Source organism: Gobius niger (assembly GCF_951799975.1).
Source record: "Gobius niger genome assembly, chromosome: 23".
Classification (NCBI taxonomy): Eukaryota; Metazoa; Chordata; class Actinopteri; order Gobiiformes; family Gobiidae; genus Gobius; species Gobius niger.
In genome coordinates, this window is record NC_136874.1 from 201,350 (window position 1) to 218,758 (window position 17,409).

The 17,409-nt window shown below is 43.5% G+C and overlaps 1 protein-coding gene across 1 annotated transcript in view; it reads right to left on the bottom strand.

The window, feature by feature from the left end:
• Window positions 1–239: 239 nt before the first annotated feature.
• The window catches only part of f2 (coagulation factor II (thrombin)), a 28,367-nt gene continuing 11,197 nt past the window's right edge, over window positions 240–17,409 (bottom strand). Inside the window, exons 8-15 of the mRNA XM_079581552.1 lie at window positions 15,333–15,626; window positions 9,676–9,795; window positions 8,220–8,346; window positions 7,983–8,150; window positions 7,746–7,919; window positions 2,119–2,297; window positions 1,174–1,244; window positions 240–495 (exon numbers count right to left, since the gene is read on the bottom strand). Of these exons, the coding sequence (XP_079437678.1) occupies window positions 352–495; window positions 1,174–1,244; window positions 2,119–2,297; window positions 7,746–7,919; window positions 7,983–8,150; window positions 8,220–8,346; window positions 9,676–9,795; window positions 15,333–15,626 (1,277 nt within the window). The 3' untranslated portion in view covers window positions 240–351. The remainder of the gene's footprint in view (window positions 496–1,173; window positions 1,245–2,118; window positions 2,298–7,745; window positions 7,920–7,982; window positions 8,151–8,219; window positions 8,347–9,675; window positions 9,796–15,332; window positions 15,627–17,409) is intronic.

The window sequence follows — 17,409 nt, forward strand, 5'->3', positions numbered from 1 at the left end:
AAATCTGATCATTCAAGCACTTAAAGGGCACAGGTTTCAAAAATCCTTATTTGAGCTGAAACAGTCACTTCCTTTAATGCTGTCTCTGGACCAACAGCATCAGAACTGGGATCTAAAGAGAGGATTTATTTTCAGATCCTGCTTCAGACTCTTTCCTCTTGTGGATCCAGGAGAACCCGAAGGAACCGGCTCCAGGGAAATATGATTCTCACAGAAATGACGGACACGTTTGCTGAGGTTCAAATCTTTATTGGTGAAGCTTCAGCACAAACGCAGGGCTGTGATGTCACGTCCTGCACTCTTCCTGGTCCTGTGACGTCACTTCCTGGTCCTGTGACGTCACTTCCTGGTTCAGCCGGACGCGTTGTCGATGACTTTGCGGATCCAGCGCCCGAGTCTGAACAGGTGAGTGTAAAAGCCGAACTTCCCGTCGCGATCGCAGCCCTCGCCCCACGACACGATGCCCATCTGGTACCAGCGGTTCTCCGACGGGTACTGAGGGGAAATACTGCAATACTTTAGAGAGTACTACGATACTTCAGACCATCTGGTACCAGCGGTTCTCCGACGGGTACTGAGGAGATACTGCAATATGTACTACAGCAGGTACTTTAGAGAGTACTACGATACTTCAGAGCCAAGACCATCTGGTACCAGCGGTTCTCCGACGGGTACTGAGGGGAGATACTGCAATATGTATTTTAAAATGTACTTCAGAAAGTACGGCGATACTTTAGATATTCCAGCCGTCCTCGGGCACTTCTACAGGGGAAGTACTGCCAAATGTACTTCAGAAAGTACTCTACAGTACTCTAAAGTACTCTACAGTACTCTACAGTACTCTACAGTACTCTACTGTACTCTAAAGTACTCTACAGTACTCTACAGTACTCTACAGTACTCTAAAGTACTCTAAAGTACTCTACAGTACTCTACAGTACTCTAAAGTACTCTACAGTACTCTACAGTACTCTACAGTACTCTACAGTACTCTACAGTACTCTACAGTACTCTACAGTACTCTACAGTACTCTAAAGTACTCTACAGTACTCTACAGTACTCTACAGTACTCTACAGTACTCTACAGTACTCTACAGTACTCTACAGTACTCTACAGTACTCTACAGTACTCTCGTGTCCTGGTAAAGTGGTTAGATTAAACGGTTTCTGACCTTCATGACGAAGGGTCCTCCACTGTCTCCTTCACAGGCGTCTCCTCGCTCCGAATCCTCCGGCTTAAACCCTGCACAGAGACCGCGTTAGACCTGGTCCAGTCCTGGTCCAGTCCTGGTCCAGTCCTGGTCCAGTCCTGGTCCAGTCCTGGTCCAGTCACTGTGGTTAGACCTGGTCCAGACACTGTGGTTAGACCTGGTCCAGTCACTGTGGTTAGTCCTGGTCCAGTCACTGTGGTTAGACCTGGTCCAGTCACTGTGGTTAGACCTGGTCCAGACACTGTGGTTAGACCTGGTCCAGTCCTGGTCCAGTCCTGGTCCAGTCCTGGTCCAGTCACTGTGGTTAGACCTGGTCCAGTCCTGGTCCAGTCACTGTGGTTAGACCTGGTCCAGTCCTGGTCCAGTCCTGGTCCAGTCCTGGTCCAGTCACTGTGGTTAGACCTGGTCCAGTCACTGTGGTTAGACCTGGTCCAGTCCTGGTCCAGTCACTGTGGTTAGACCTGGTCCAGTCACTGTGGTTAGACCTGGTCCAGACACTGTGGTTAGACCTGGTCCAGTCCTGGTCCAGTCCTGGTCCAGACACTGTGGTTAGACCTGGTCCAGTCACTGTGGTTAGACCTGGTCCAGTCCTGGTCCAGTCCTGGTCCAGACACTGTGGTTAGACCTGGTCCAGTCCTGGTCCAGTCCTGGTCCAGTCACTGTGGTTAGACCCGGTCCAGTCACTGTGGTTAGACCCGGTCCAGTCCTGGTCCAGTCACTGTGGTTAGACCCGGTCCAGTCCTGGTCCAGTCACTGTGGTTAGACCTGGTCCAGACACTGTGGTTAGACCTGGTCCAGTCACTGTGGTTAGACCTGGTCCAGACACTGTGGTTAGACCTGGTCCAGACACTGTGGTTAGACCTGGTCCAGTCCCAGGTCTGGACCAGGCCGGTCCTGGTTTCTCACCTGCACAGAACATGTTGTCTGTGATCCTCACAGATGTGGAAGCTCTGCAGATGTTCTGGTCCACGATGGGCAGGTGGATCTGCTGAAGCACCTCAGGAAGGTTACGAGCCGCAGGATTCCAGGTCTCCTTCAGGTTCCCCCAACCGGTCACTCTGCCTTTGAAGCCTTGAGTCATCAAGCTGAACATGAAGAACATCATGAAGAACATCATGAAGAACATCATGAAGAACATCATGAAGAACATCATGAAGAACATTATGAAGAACATTATGAAGAACATCATGAAGAACATCATGAAGAACATTATGAAGAACATCATGAAGAACATCATGAAGAACATCATGAAGAACATCATGAAGAACATCATGAAGAACATCATGAAGAACATTATGAAGCACAAGGACAAAACACTTCAGCCAAACTATTCCCTTCCTTTTTCTGTGTTCAGGCTGAAGCTCACGCTGTGACCACGGCCCTGCTCGGCAGCCACAGCGTGAGGCTCATGTTTAGCTCACGTGGGGCTCACGTTTAGCTCACGTGGGGCTCACGTTTAGCTCACGTGGGGCTCACGTTTAGCTCACGTGGGGCTCACGTTTAGCTCACGTGGGGCTCATGTTTAGCTCATGTGAGGCTCATGTTTAGCTCATGTGAGGCTCATGTTTAGCTCACGTGGGGCTCATGTTTAGCTCATGTGAGGCTCATGTTTAGCTCATGTGAGGCTCATGTTTAGCTCACGTGGGGCTCATGTTTAGGTCACGTGGGGCTCATGTTTAGCTCATGTGAGGCTCATGTTTAGCTCACGTGGGGCTCATGTTTAGCTCACGTGGGGCTCATGTTTAGCTCACGTGGGGCTCATGTTTAGCTCATGTGAGGCTCATGTTTAGCTCATGTGAGGCTCATGTTTAGCTCACGTGAGGCTCATGTTTAGCTCATGTGAGGCTCATGTTTAGCTCACGTGGGGCTCATGTTTAGCTCATGTGAGGCTCATGTTTAGCTCATGTGAGGCTCATGTTTAGCTCACGTGGGGCTCATGTTTAGGTCACGTGGGGCTCATGTTTAGCTCATGTGAGGCTCATGTTTAGCTCACGTGGGGCTCATGTTTAGCTCACGTGGGGCTCATGTTTAGCTCACGTTGGGTTCATGTTTAGCTCATGTGAGGCTCATGTTTAGCTCACGTGGGGCTCATGTTTAGCTCACGTGGGGCTCATGTTTAGCTCACGTTGGGCTCATGTTTAGTTCACGTGAGGCTCATGTTTAGCTCACGTGGGGCTCATGTTTAGCTCACGTGGGGCTCATGTTTAGCTCACGTGGGGCTCATGTTTAGCTCACGTGGGGCTCATGTTTAGTTCACGTGAGGCTCATGTTTAGCCCACGTGGGGCTCATGTTTAGCCCACGTGGGGCTCATGTTTAGCTCACGTGGGGCTCATGTTTAGCTCACGTGGGGCTCATGTTTAGTTCAAGTGGGGCTCATGTTTAGCCCACGTGGGGCTCATGTTTAGCTCACGTGGGGCTCATGTTTAGCTCACGTGGGGCTCATGTTTAGCTCACGTTTAGCTCACGTTTAGCTCACGTGAGGCTCATGTTTAGCCCACGTGGGGCTCATGTTTAGCCCACGTGTGGCTCACGTGGGGCTCATGTTTAGCCCACGTGGGGCTCATGTTTAGCCCACGTGTGGCTCACGTGGGGCTCATGTTTAGCCCACGTGGGGCTCATGTTTAGCCCACGTGGGGCTCACGTTTAGCTCACGGGGGGCTCACGTTTAGCTCACGGGGGGCTCACGTTTAGTTCACGTGAGGCTCATGTTTAGCTCACGTGGGGCTCATGTTTAGCTCACGTGGGGCTCATGTTTAGTTCACGTGGGGCTCATGTTTAGCTCACGTGGGGCTCATGTTTAGCTCACGTGGGGCTCACGTTTAGCTCACGTGGGGCTCACGTTTAGCTCACGTGGGGCTCACGTTTAGCTCACGTGGGGCTCATGTTTAGCTCATGTGAGGCTCATGTTTAGCTCATGTGAGGCTCATGTTTAGCTCACGTGGGGCTCATGTTTAGCTCACGTGGGGCTCATGTTTAGCTCACGTGGGGCTCACGTTTAGCTCACGTGGGGCTCATGTTTAGCCCACGTGGGGCTCATGTTTAGCTCACGTGAGGCTCATGTTTAGCCCACGTGGGGCTCACGTTTAGCTCACGTGGGGCTCATGTTTAGCTCACGTGGGGCTCATGTTTAGCTCACGTGGGGCTCATGTTTAGCTCACGTGGGGCTCATGTTTAGCTCACGTGAGGCTCATGTTTAGCTCACGTGGGGCTCATGTTTAGCTCACGTTGGGCTCATGTTTAGCTCACGTGGGGCTCATGTTTAGCTCACGTGGGGCTCATGTTTAGCTCACGTGGGGCTCATGTTTAGCTCACGTGGGGCTCATGTTTAGCTCACGTTGGGCTCATGTTTAGCTCACGTGGGGCTCATGTTTAGTTCACGTGAGGCTCATGTTTAGCTCACGTGGGGCTCATGTTTAGCTCACGTGGGGCTCATGTTTAGCTCACGTGGGGCTCACGTTTAGTTCACGTGAGGCTCATGTTTAGCTCACGTGGGGCTCATGTTTAGCTCACGTGGGGCTCATGTTTAGCTCACGTGGGGCTCATGTTTAGCTCACGTGGGGCTCATGTTTAGTTCACGTGAGGCTCATGTTTAGCTCACGTGGGGCTCATGTTTAGCTCACGTGGGGCTCATGTTTAGCTCACGTTGGGCTCATGTTTAGTTCACGTGGGGCTCATGTTTAGTTCACGTTGGGCTCATGTTTAGCTCACGTGGGGCTCATGTTTAGCTCACGTGGGGCTCATGTTTAGTTCACGTGAGGCTCATGTTTAGCCCACGTGGGGCTCATGTTTAGCCCACGTGGGGCTCACGTTTAGCTCACGGGGGGCTCATGTTTAGCTCACGGGGGGCTCATGTTTAGTTCACGTGAGGCTCATGTTTAGCTCACGTTTAGCTCACGTTTAGCTCACGTGAGGCTCATGTTTAGCCCACGTGGGGCTCATGTTTAGCCCACGTGTGGCTCACGTGGGGCTCATGTTTAGCCCACGTGGGGCTCATGTTTAGCCCACGTGTGGCTCACGTGGGGCTCATGTTTAGCCCACGTGGGGCTCATGTTTAGCCCACGTGGGGCTCACGTTTAGCTCACGGGGGGCTCACGTTTAGCTCACGGGGGGCTCATGTTTAGTTCACGTGAGGCTCATGTTTAGCTCACGTGGGGCTCATGTTTAGCTCACGTGGGGCTCATGTTTAGTTCACGTGGGGCTCATGTTTAGCTCACGTGGGGCTCATGTTTAGCTCACGTGGGGCTCATGTTTAGCTCACGTGGGGCTCATGTTTAGCTCACGTGTGGCTCACGTGGGGCTCATGTTTAGCTCACGTGTGGCTCATGTTTAGCTCACGTGGGGCTCATGTTTAGCTCACGTGGGGCTCATGTTTAGCTCACGTGGGGCTCATGTTTAGTTCACGTGGGGCTCATGTTTAGCCCACGTGGGGCTCATGTTTAGCTCACGTGGGGCTCATGTTTAGCCCACGTGGGGCTCACGTTTAGCTCACGTTTAGCTCACGTGAGGCTCATGTTTAGCCCACGTGGGGCTCATGTTTAGCCCACGTGTGGCTCACGTGGGGCTCATGTTTAGCCCACGTGGGGCTCATGTTTAGCCCACGTGTGGCTCACGTGGGGCTCATGTTTAGCCCACGTGGGGCTCATGTTTAGCCCACGTGGGGCTCACGTTTAGCTCACGTGGGGCTCACGTTTAGCTCACGTGGGGCTCACGTTTAGCTCACGTGGGGCTCACGTTTAGCTCACGTGGGGCTCACGTTTAGCTCACGTGAGGCTCATGTTTAGCTCACGTGAGGCTCATGTTTAGCTCACGTGGGGCTCACGTTTAGCTCACGTGAGGCTCATGTTTAGCCCACGTGGGGCTCATGTTTAGCTCACGTGGGGCTCATGTTTAGCTCACGTGGGGCTCATGTTTAGCTCACGTGGGGCTCATGTTTAGCTCACGTGAGGCTCATGTTTAGCTCACGTGAGGCTCATGTTTAGCTCACGTGGGGCTCATGTTTAGCTCACGTTTAGCTCACGTTTAGCTCACGTGAGGCTCATGTTTAGCCCACGTGGGGCTCATGTTTAGCCCACGTGTGGCTCACGTGGGGCTCATGTTTAGCCCACGTGGGGCTCATGTTTAGCCCACGTGGGGCTCACGTTTAGCTCACGTGGGGCTCATGTTTAGCTCACGTGGGGCTCATGTTTAGCTCACGTGGGGCTCATGTTTAGCTCACGTTTAGCCCACGTGGGGCTCACGTGGGGCTCATGTTTAGCTCACGTGGGGCTCATGTTTAGCTCACGTGGGGCTCATGTTTAGCCCACGTGGGGCTCATGTTTAGCCCACGTGGGGCTCATGTTTAGCTCACGTTGGGCTCATGTTTAGCTCACGTGGGGCTCATGTTTAGTTCACGTGGGGCTCATGTTTAGCTCACGTGGGGCTCATGTTTAGCTCACGTGGGGCTCATGTTTAGTTCACGTGGGGCTCATGTTTAGCTCACGTTGGGCTCATGTTTAGCCCACGTGTGGCTCACGTGGGGCTCATGTTTAGCTCACGTGTGGCTCACGTGGGGCTCATGTTTAGCCCACGTGTGGCTCACGTGGGGCTCATGTTTAGCTCACGTGGGGCTCATGTTTAGCTCACGTGGGGCTCATGTTTAGTTCACGTGGGGCTCATGTTTAGCTCACGTTGGGCTCATGTTTAGCCCACGTGTGGCTCACGTGGGGCTCATGTTTAGCTCACGTGGGGCTCATGTTTAGCTCACGTGGGGCTCATGTTTAGTTCACGTGGGGCTCATGTTTAGCTCACGTTGGGCTCATGTTTAGCCCACGTGTGGCTCACGTGGGGCTCACGTTTAGCTCACGTGGGGCTCATGTTTAGTTACCGTGGGGCTCATGTGGGGCTCATGTTTAGGTCACGTGGGGCTCATGTTTAGGTCACGTGGGGCTCATGTTTAGCTCACGTGGGGCTCATGTTTAGCTCACGTGGGGCTCATGTTTAGCCCACGTGGGGCTCACGTTTAGCTCACGTGGGGCTCATGTTTAGCTCACGTGGGGCTCATGTTTAGCTCACGTGGGGCTCATGTTTAGCCCACGTGGGGCTCACGTTTAGCTCACGTGGGGCTCATGTTTAGCTCACGTTGGGCTCATGTTTAGCCCACGTGTGGCTCACGTGGGGCTCATGTTTAGCCCACGTGGGGCTCACGTTTAGCTCACGTGGGGCTCATGTTTAGTTACCGTGGGGCTCATGTGGGGCTCATGTTTAGGTCACGTGGGGCTCACGTTTAGCTCACGTGGGGCTCATGTTTAGTTACCGTGGGGCTCATGTGGGGCTCATGTTTAGGTCACGTGGGGCTCATGTTTAGGTCACGTGGGGCTCATGTTTAGCTCACGTGGGGCTCATGTTTAGCTCACGTGGGGCTCATGTTTAGTTCACGTGGGGCTCATGTTTAGCTCACGTGGGGCTCATGTTTAGCCCACGTGGGGCTCACGTTTAGCTCACGTTGGGCTCACGTTTAGCTCACGTTTAGCTCATCTTTAGGCGGGTGACTCACGCTTTGGCCACGGCCTTGCTGGGCAGACACACGGGGTGGATGTTGTCGGAGAAGGTGATGGGTTTCCTCATGTGCAGCAGAGCGATGTCACGGTTCAGGTTTTCTTTCCAGTTGTATTTGGGGTGGACGATGATGTTGTCGATGGCCACGATGCGCTCCACGCCGCGCTCGAACCTGCAGCAGACACACGGGGGTTAGAGAAGGTCACGGGCCAGGGTCAGGGGTCAGGGGTCTCACTTGGCTCGGTTGTGCTTGCCCAGCCGCACCAGGATGTCGTTGGTGGTGAAGTTCTTGTTCCAGGGCGGGTAGAGGATACAGTGAGCCGCCGTGAGGATCCACTGGTCACTGAGGAGACTGGCCCCACACAGCAGCTCCTGAGGACTGCGCTTGTACAGCATCACCTGCCTGAGGAGCACAGGGACATCATCTGCACCTGTCCCCTGAATCATGCATGTATGAGGGACGCAGGATTACCAGGGGGCAGAGGCCACCTCGGCGCTGATCCCGCCCACGATGCGGCTCCCTCTGTATGACTCCAGAAGCTCCTCCTCCTTCTGGTCCTGCACTCCTTTGGACTCGAACAGCGGCCGCTTCCCACAGGCTGGAGACGCCACAGTTAGGCTCAAGGACCAAAGTATCAGCAGCAACATCAGCAACAGCAGCATCAGCATCAACATCAGCAGCATCAGCAACATCAGCATCAGCAACATCAGCATCAGCATCAGCATCAGCAACATCAGCATCAGCATCAGCAGCATCAGCAACATCAGCAACATCAGCAGCATCAGCAACATCAGCATCAGCAACATCAGCAACATCAGCAACATCAGCATCAGTAGTATCAGTAGTATCAGTAGTATCAGTAGTATCAGCAGTATCAGCAGTATCAGCAGTATCAGTAGTATCAGTAGTATCAGCAGTATCAGTAGTATCAGTAGTATCAGTAGTATCAGTAGTATCAGTAGTATCAGTAGTATCAGCAGTATCAGTAGTATCAGTAGTATCAGCAGTATCAGTAGTATCAGTAGTATCAGTAGTATCAGTAGTATCAGTAGTATCAGTAGTATCAGTAGTATCAGTAGTATAGTTAGCAGTATCAGTAGTATCAGTAGTAGCAGCAGTATCAGTAGTATCAGTAGTATCAGTAGTATAGTTAGCAGTAGCAGTAGTATAGTTAGCAGTAGCAGTAGTATCAGTAGTATCAGTAGTATAGTTAGCAGTATCAGTAGTATCAGCAGTAGCAGTAGTTAATAGCAGTTCTAAAAATGGGAGGTTGGAGAAATCGGGTTAGTTATTAGAACTTCCTCATCGTCCTCTAGGACTGAAGAAACTCAAGTATTAGCAGAAGAACAGCGAATAACTTCAGTAGTATAGGTAGCAGAAGTATTAGTAGCAGTAGTATTAGTAGCAGAAGTATTAGTAGCAGAAGTATTAGTAGCAGAAGTATTAGTAGCAGTAGTATTAGTAGCAGAAATATAAGTAGTAGTAGTATTAGTAGCAGTAGTATTAGTAGCAGTAGTATTAGTAGCAGTAGTATTAGTAGCAGTAGTATTAGTAGCAGTAGTATTAGTAGCAGAAGTATTAGTAGCAGTAGTATTAGTAGCAGTAGTATTAGTAGCAGTAGTATTAGTAGCAGAAATATAAGTAGTAGTAGTATTAGTAGCAGTAGTATTAGTAGCAGTAGTATTAGTAGCAGTAGTATTAGTAGCAGAAGTATTAGTAGCAGTAGTATTAGTAGCAGTAGTATTAGTAGCAGTAGTATTAGTAGCAGTAGTATTAGTAGCAGTAGTATTAGTAGCAGAAGTATTAGTAGCAGAAGAATTAGTAGCAGTAGTATTAGTAGCAGTAGTATTAGTAGTAGTAGCAGTAGTATTAGTAGCAGTAGTATTAGTAGTAGTATTAGTAGTAGTTATTTGAAGTACTGCGTTACCGTCCTCTCCTTGTCCGAAGCTGCGAGGGTTGAACAGAGTTTTCCTGTGGTCCTTCAGGACAGACCTTTCCCTCCCCGAGCCTGAGCTTTGATCAGGGTCCACGGCCGTCACCAGGTCCTCTGTGGAGACACGAGTCACGGGTTTAAGTCCGGACTAAACCAGGTCCTCTGTGGAGACACGAGTCACGGGTTTAAGTCCGGACTAAACCAGGTCCTCTGTGGAGACACGAGTCACGGGTTTAAGTCCGGACTAAACCAGGTCCTCTGTGGAGACACGAGTCATGGGTTTAAGTCCGGACTAAACCAGGTCCTCTGTGGAGACACGAGTCACGGGTTTAAGTCCGGACTAAACCAGGTCCTCTGTGGAGACACGAGTCATGGGTTTAAGTCCGGACTAAACCAGGTCCTCTGTGGAGACACGAGTCACGGGTTTAAGTCCGGACTAAACCAGGTCCTCTGTGGAGACACGAGTCATGGGTTTAAGTCCGGACTAAACCAGGTCCTCTGTGGAGACACGAGTCACGGGTTTAAGTCCGGACTAAACCAGGTCCTCTGTGGAGACACGAGAGGTCACGGGTTTAAGTCCGGACTAAACCAGGTCCTCTGTGGAGACACGAGTCACGGGTTTAAGTCCGGACTAAACCAGGTCCTCTGTGGAGACACGAGTCACGGGTTTAAGTCCGGACTAAACCAGGTCCTCTGTGGAGACACGAGTCACAGGTTTAAGTCCGGACTAAACCAGGTCCTCTGTGGAGACACGAGAGGTCACGGGTTTAAGTCCGGACTAAACCAGGTCCTCTGTGGAGACACGAGTCACGGGTTTAAGTCCGGACTAAACCAGGTCCTCTGTGGAGACACGAGTCACGGGTTTAAGTCCGGACTAAACCAGGTCCTCTGTGGAGACACGAGTCACGGGTTTAAGTCCGGACTAAACCAGGTCCTCTGTGGAGACACGAGTCACAGGTTTAAGTCCGGACTAAACCAGGTCCTCTGTGGAGACACGAGTCACGGGTTTAAGTCCGGACTAAACCATAGCAGTTATAGTAGTTATAGTAGTTATAGTAGTTATAGTAGTTATAGTAGTTATAGTAGTTATAGTAGTTATAGTAGTTATAGTAGTTATAGTTATAGTAGTTATAGTAGTTATAGTAGTTATAGTAGTTATAGTAATAGTAGTTATAGTAGTTATAGTAATAGTAGTTATAGTAGTTATAGTAGTTATAGTAGTTATAGTAGTTATAGTTATAGTAGTTATAGTAGTTATAGTAATAGTAGTTATAGTAGTTATAGTAGTTATAGTAGTTATAGTAGTTATAGTAGTTATAGTAGTTATAGTTATAGTAGTTATAGTAGTTATAGTAGTTATAGTAGTTATAGTAGTTATAGTAGTTATAGTAATAGTAGTTATAGTAGTTATAGTAGTTATAGTAGTTATAGTAGTTATAGTAGTTATAGTAATAGTAGTTATAGTAGTTATAGTAATAGTAGTTATAGTAGTTATAGTAGTTATAGTAGTTATAGTAGTTATAGTAGTTATAGTAGTTATAGTAATAGTAGTTATAGTAGTTATAGTAGTTATAGTAGTTATAGTAATAGTAGTTATAGTAGTTATAGTAATAGTAGTTATAGTAGTTATAGTAATAGTAGTTATAGTAGTTATAGTAATAGTAGGTAGAGTAGTTATAGTAGTTATAGTTATAGTAGTTATAGTTATAGTAGTTATAGTTATAGTAGTTATAGTAGTTATAGTAGTTATAGTAGTTATAGTAATAGTAGTTATAGTAGTTATAGTAATAGTAGTTATAGTAATAGTAGGTAGAGTAGTTATAGTAGTTATAGTAGTTATAGTAGTTATAGTAATAGTAGGTATAGTAGTTATAGTAGTTATAGTAGTTATAGTAGTTATAGTAGTTATAGTAGTAATAGTAGTAATAGTTATAGTAGTTATAGTAGTTATAGTAGTTATAGTAGTTATAGTAATAGTAGGTATAGTAATAGTAGTTATAGTAATAGTAGTTATAGTAGTTATAGTAGTTATAGTAATAGTAGTTATAGTAGTTATAGTAGTTATAGTAATAGTAGTTATAGTAGTTATAGTAATAGTAGTTATAGTAGTTATAGTTATAGTAATAGTAGTTATAGTAGTTATAGTTATAGTAGTTATAGTAATAGTAGTTATAGTAGTTATAGTAGTTATAGTAGTTATAGTAATAGTAGTTATAGTAATAGTAGTTATAGTAATAGTAGTTATAGTAGTTATAGTAGTTATAGTAGTTATAGTAGTAATAGTAGTAATAGTAGTAATAGTAGTAATAGTAGTAATAGTTATAGTAGTTATAGTAGTTATAGTAGTTATAGTAGTTATAGTAGTTATAGTAGTTATAGTAATAGTAGTTATAGTAGTTATAGTAGTTATAGTAGTTATAGTAGTTATAGTAATAGTAGGTAGAGTAGTTATAGTCGTTATAGTAGTTATAGTAGTTATAGTAATAGTAGTTATAGTAATAGTAGTTATAGTAGTTATAGTAGTAATAGTAGTTATAGTAATAGTAGGTATAGTAGTTATAGTAGTTATAGTAGTAATAGTAGTAATAGTTATAGTAGTTATAGTAGTTATAGTAGTTATAGTAGTTATAGTAGTTATAGTAATAGTAGTTATAGTAGTTATAGTAGTTATAGTTATAGTAATAGTAGTTATAGTAGTTATAGTTATAGTAGTTATAGTAATAGTAGTTATAGTAGTTATAGTAGTTATAGTAGTTATAGTAGTTATAGTAGTTATAGTAATAGTAGTTATAGTAATAGTAGTTATAGTAATAGTAGTTATAGTAGTTATAGTAATAGTAGGTAGAGTAGTTATAGTAGTTATAGTAGTTATAGTTATAGTAGTTATAGTAATAGTAGTTATAGTAGTTATAGTAGTTATAGTTATAGTAGTTATAGTAGTTATAGTAATAGTAGTTATAGTAATAGTAGTTATAGTAATAGTAGTTATAGTAGTTATAGTAATAGTAGGTAGAGTAGTTATAGTAGTTATAGTAGTTATAGTTATAGTAGTTATAGTAATAGTAGTTATAGTAGTTATAGTAGTTATAGTAGTTATAGTAATAGTAGTTATAGTAGTTATAGTAATAGTAGTTATAGTAGTTATAGTAGTTATAGTAGTTATAGTAATAGTAGGTATAGTAGTTATAGTAGTTATAGTAGTTATAGTAATAGTAGGTATAGTAGTTATAGTAGTTATAGTAGTAATAGTAGTTATAGTAGTTATAGTAGTAATAGTAGTTATAGTAATAGTAGGTATAGTAGTTATAGTAGTTATAGTAGTTATAGTAGTTATAGTAATAGTAGGTATAGTAGTTATAGTAATAGTAGGTAGAGTAGTTATAGTAGTTATAGTTATAGTAGTTATAGTAGTTATAGTAGTTATAGTAGTTATAGTAGTTATAGTTATAGTAGTTATAGTAGTTATAGTAGTTATAGTAATAGTAGGTATAGTAGTTATAGTAGTTATAGTAGTAATAGTAGTTATAGTAGTTATAGTAGTAATAGTAGTTATAGTAATAGTAGGTATAGTAGTTATAGTAGTTATAGTAGTTATAGTAGTTATAGTAGTTATAGTAGTTATAGTAGTTATAGTAGTTATAGTAGTTATAGTAATAGTAGGTATAGTAGTTATAGTAGGTATAGTAGTTATAGTAGTAATAGTAGTAATAGTTATAGTAGTTATAGTAGTTATAGTAGTTATAGTAGTTATAGTAGTTATAGTTATAGTTATAGTAATAGTAGTTATAGTTATAGTAGTTATAGTAGTTATAGTAGTTATAGTAATAGTAGTTATAGTAATAGTAGTTATAGTAATAGTAGTTATAGTTATAGTAGTTATAGTAATAGTAGGTATAGTAGTTATAGTAGTTATAGTAGTAATAGTAGTAATAGTAGTAATAGTTATATTAGTTATAGTAGTTATAGTAGTTATAGTAGTTATAGTAATAGTAGGTAGAGTAGTTATAGTCGTTATAGTAGTTATAGTTATAGTCGTTATAGTAGTTATAGTTATAGTAGTTATAGTAGTTATAGTAGTTATAGTAATAGTAGGTAGAGTAGTTATAGTCGTTATAGTAGTTATAGTAGTTATAGTAATAGTAGTTATAGTAGTTATAGTAATAGTAGGTAGAGTAGTTATAGTAGTTATAGTTATAGTAGTTATAGTAGTTATAGTAGTTATAGTAGTTATAGTAGTTATAGTAGTTATAGTAGTTATAGTAGTTATAGTAATAGTAGTTATAGTAATAGTAGTTATAGTAGTTATAGTAATAGTAGTTATAGTAGTTATAGTAATAGTAGGTAGAGTAGTAATAGTAGTTATAGTAGTTATAGTAGTTATAGTAGTTATAGTAGTTATAGTAATAGTAGGTAGAGTAGTTATAGTAGTTATAGTTATAGTAGTTATAGTAGTTATAGTAGTTATAGTAGTTATAGTAATAGTAGTTATAGTAGTTATAGTAATAGTAGGTAGAGTAGTTATAGTAGTTATAGTTATAGTAGTTATAGTAGTTATAGTAGTTATAGTAGTTATAGTAGTTATAGTAGTAGTAGTTATAGTTATAGTAGTTATAGTAGTTATAGTAGTTATAGTAGTTATAGTAGTTATAGTAGTTATAGTAATAGTAGTTATAGTTATAGTAGTTATAGTAGTTATAGTAATAGTAGTTATAGTAGTTATAGTAATAGTAGGTAGAGTAGTTATAGTAGTTATAGTTATAGTAGTTATAGTAGTTATAGTAGTTATAGTAGTTATAGTAGTTATAGTAATAGTAGTTATAGTAGTTATAGTTATAGTAGTTATAGTAGTTATAGTAATAGTAGTTATAGTAGTAATAGTAGTTATAGTAATAGTAGTTATAGTAGTTATAGTAGTTATAGTTATAGTAGTTATAGTTATAGTAGTTATAGTAATAGTAGTTATAGTAGTTATAGTTATAGTAGTTATAGTAGTTATAGTAATAGTAGTTATAGTAGTTATAGTAGTTATAGTAGTTATAGTAGTTATAGTAATAGTAGTTATAGTAGTTATAGTAATAGTAGTTATAGTAGTTATAGTAATAGTAGGTAGAGTAGTAATAGTAGTTATAGTAGTTATAGTAATAGTAGTTATAGTTATAGTAGTTATAGTAGTTATAGTAGTTATAGTAATAGTAGTTATAGTAGTTATAGTAATAGTAGTTATAGTAATAGTAGTTATAGTAGTTATAGTAATAGTAGGTAGAGTAGTTATAGTAGTAATAGTTATAGTAGTTATAGTAGTTATAGTAGTTATAGTAGTTATAGTAGTTATAGTAGTTATAGTAGTTATAGTAGTTATAGTAGTTATAGTTATAGTAGTTATAGTAATAGTAGGTATAGTAGTTATAGTAGTTATAGTAGTAATAGTAGTAATAGTTATAGTAGTTATAGTAGTTATAGTAGTTATAGTAGTTATAGTAATAGTAGTTATAGTAATAGTAGTTATAGTAATAGTAGTTATAGTATTTATAGTAATAGCAGTTATAGTAGTTATAGTAATAGTAGATATAGTTATATTAGTTATAGTAGTTATAGTAATAGTAGTTGAATATAGTAGTTATAGTAGTAATAGTAGTAGCAGTAATGGTTACCACAGAGCTGTAAATCGCAGTAGTCCACCGTCACGTTCCCCTGCACCTCCACGTAGCACCAGGGCCCCTCCGGGTCCTCGTCCGGGTTCCTGCAGTGGTTTTGGGGCAGCCGGACCTCAGGGAGGAACTCTTTGTCTGCGCTGAGAGCCTGGACCCGAGGAGAACTCCAGAGGAGGCAGGAGTGACCGTTCAGGGTCACCGCCAGGTTCCCCGAGTAATCCAGACCCTGGTTCAGGAGGCAGTCGAGTGAGGGGAGGGGCTTCTGCAGGAGGACGGGAGGAGCAAAGGGCCGGCCTGAACACAGAGAGACATGTTAGACCTGAACACAGAGAGACATGTTAGACCTGAACACACAGAGAGAGATGTTAGACCTGAACACAGAGAGACATGTTAGACCTGAACACAGACAGACTGAGAGGAGAGGCTTCTGCAGGAGGACGGGAGGAGCAAAGGGCCGGCCTGAACACAGAGAGAGAGACATGTTAGACCTGAACACAGAGAGACTGAGAGGAGAGGCTTCTGCAGGAGGACGGGAGGAGCAAAGGGCCGGCCTGAACACAGAGAGACATGTTAGACCTGAACACAGAGAGACATGTTAGACCTGAACACAGAGAGACATGTTAGACCTGAACACAGAGAGACTGAGGGGAGGGGCTTCTGCAGGAGGACGGGAGGAGCAAAGAGCCGGCCTGAACACAGAGAGAGAGAGACATGTTAGACCTGAACACAGAGAGACTGAGGGGAGGGGCTTCTGCAGGAGGACGGGAGGAACAAAGGGCCGGCCTGAACACAGAGAGAGAGACATGTTAGACCTGAACACAGAGAGACATGTTAGACCTGAACACAGAGAGACATGTTAGACCTGAACACAGAGAGACATGTTAGACCTGAACACAGAGAGACATGTTAGACCTGAACACAGAGAGACATGTTAGACCTGAACACAGAGAGACATGTTAGACCTGAACACAGAGAGAGACATGTTAGACCTGAACACAGAGAGAGACATGTTAGACCTGAACACAGAGAGACATGTTAGACCTGAACACAGAGAGAGAGACATGTTAGACCTGAACACAGAGAGACATGTTAGACCTGAACACAGAGAGAGACATGTTAGACCTGAACACAGAGAGAGAGACATGTTAGACCTGAACACAGAGAGACATGTTAGACCTGAACACAGAGAGACATGTTAGACCTGAACACAGAGAGACATGTTAGACCTGAACACAGAGAGAGAGACATGTTAGACCTGAACACAGAGAGACATGTTAGACCTGAACACAGAGAGACATGTTAGACCTGAACACAGAGAGAGACATGTTAGACCTGAACACAGAGAGACATGTTAGACCTGAACACAGAGAGAGACATGTTAGACCTGAACACAGAGAGACATGTTAGACCTGAACACAGAGAGACATGTTAGACCTGAACACAGAGAGAGAGACATGTTAGACCTGAACACTGAGAGAGACATGTTAGACCTGAACACTGAGAGAGACATGTTAGACCTGAACACTGAGAGAGACATGTTAGACCTGAACACTGAGAGACATGTTAGACCTGAACACTGAGAGAGACATGTTAGACCTGAACACAGAGAGAGACATGTTAGACCTGAACACAGAGAGAGACATGTTAGACCTGAACACAGAGAGACATGTTAGACCTGAACACAGAGAGACATGTTAGACCTGAACACAGAGAGACATGTTAGACCTGAACACAGAGAGAGACATGTTAGACCTGAACACAGAGACATGTTAGACCTGAACACAGAGAGAGACATGTTAGACCTGAACACAGAGAGACATGTTAGACCTGAACACAGAGAGACATGTTAGACCTGAACACAGAGAGACATGTTAGACCTGAACACAGAGAGACATGTTAGACCTGAACACAGAGAGAGACATGTTAGACCTGAACACAGAGACATGTTAGACCTGAACACAGAGAGATGTTAGACCTGAACACAGAGAGACATGTTAGACCTGAACACAGAGACATGTTAGACCTGAACACAGAGACATGTTAGACCTGAACACAGAGACATGTTAGACCTGAACAC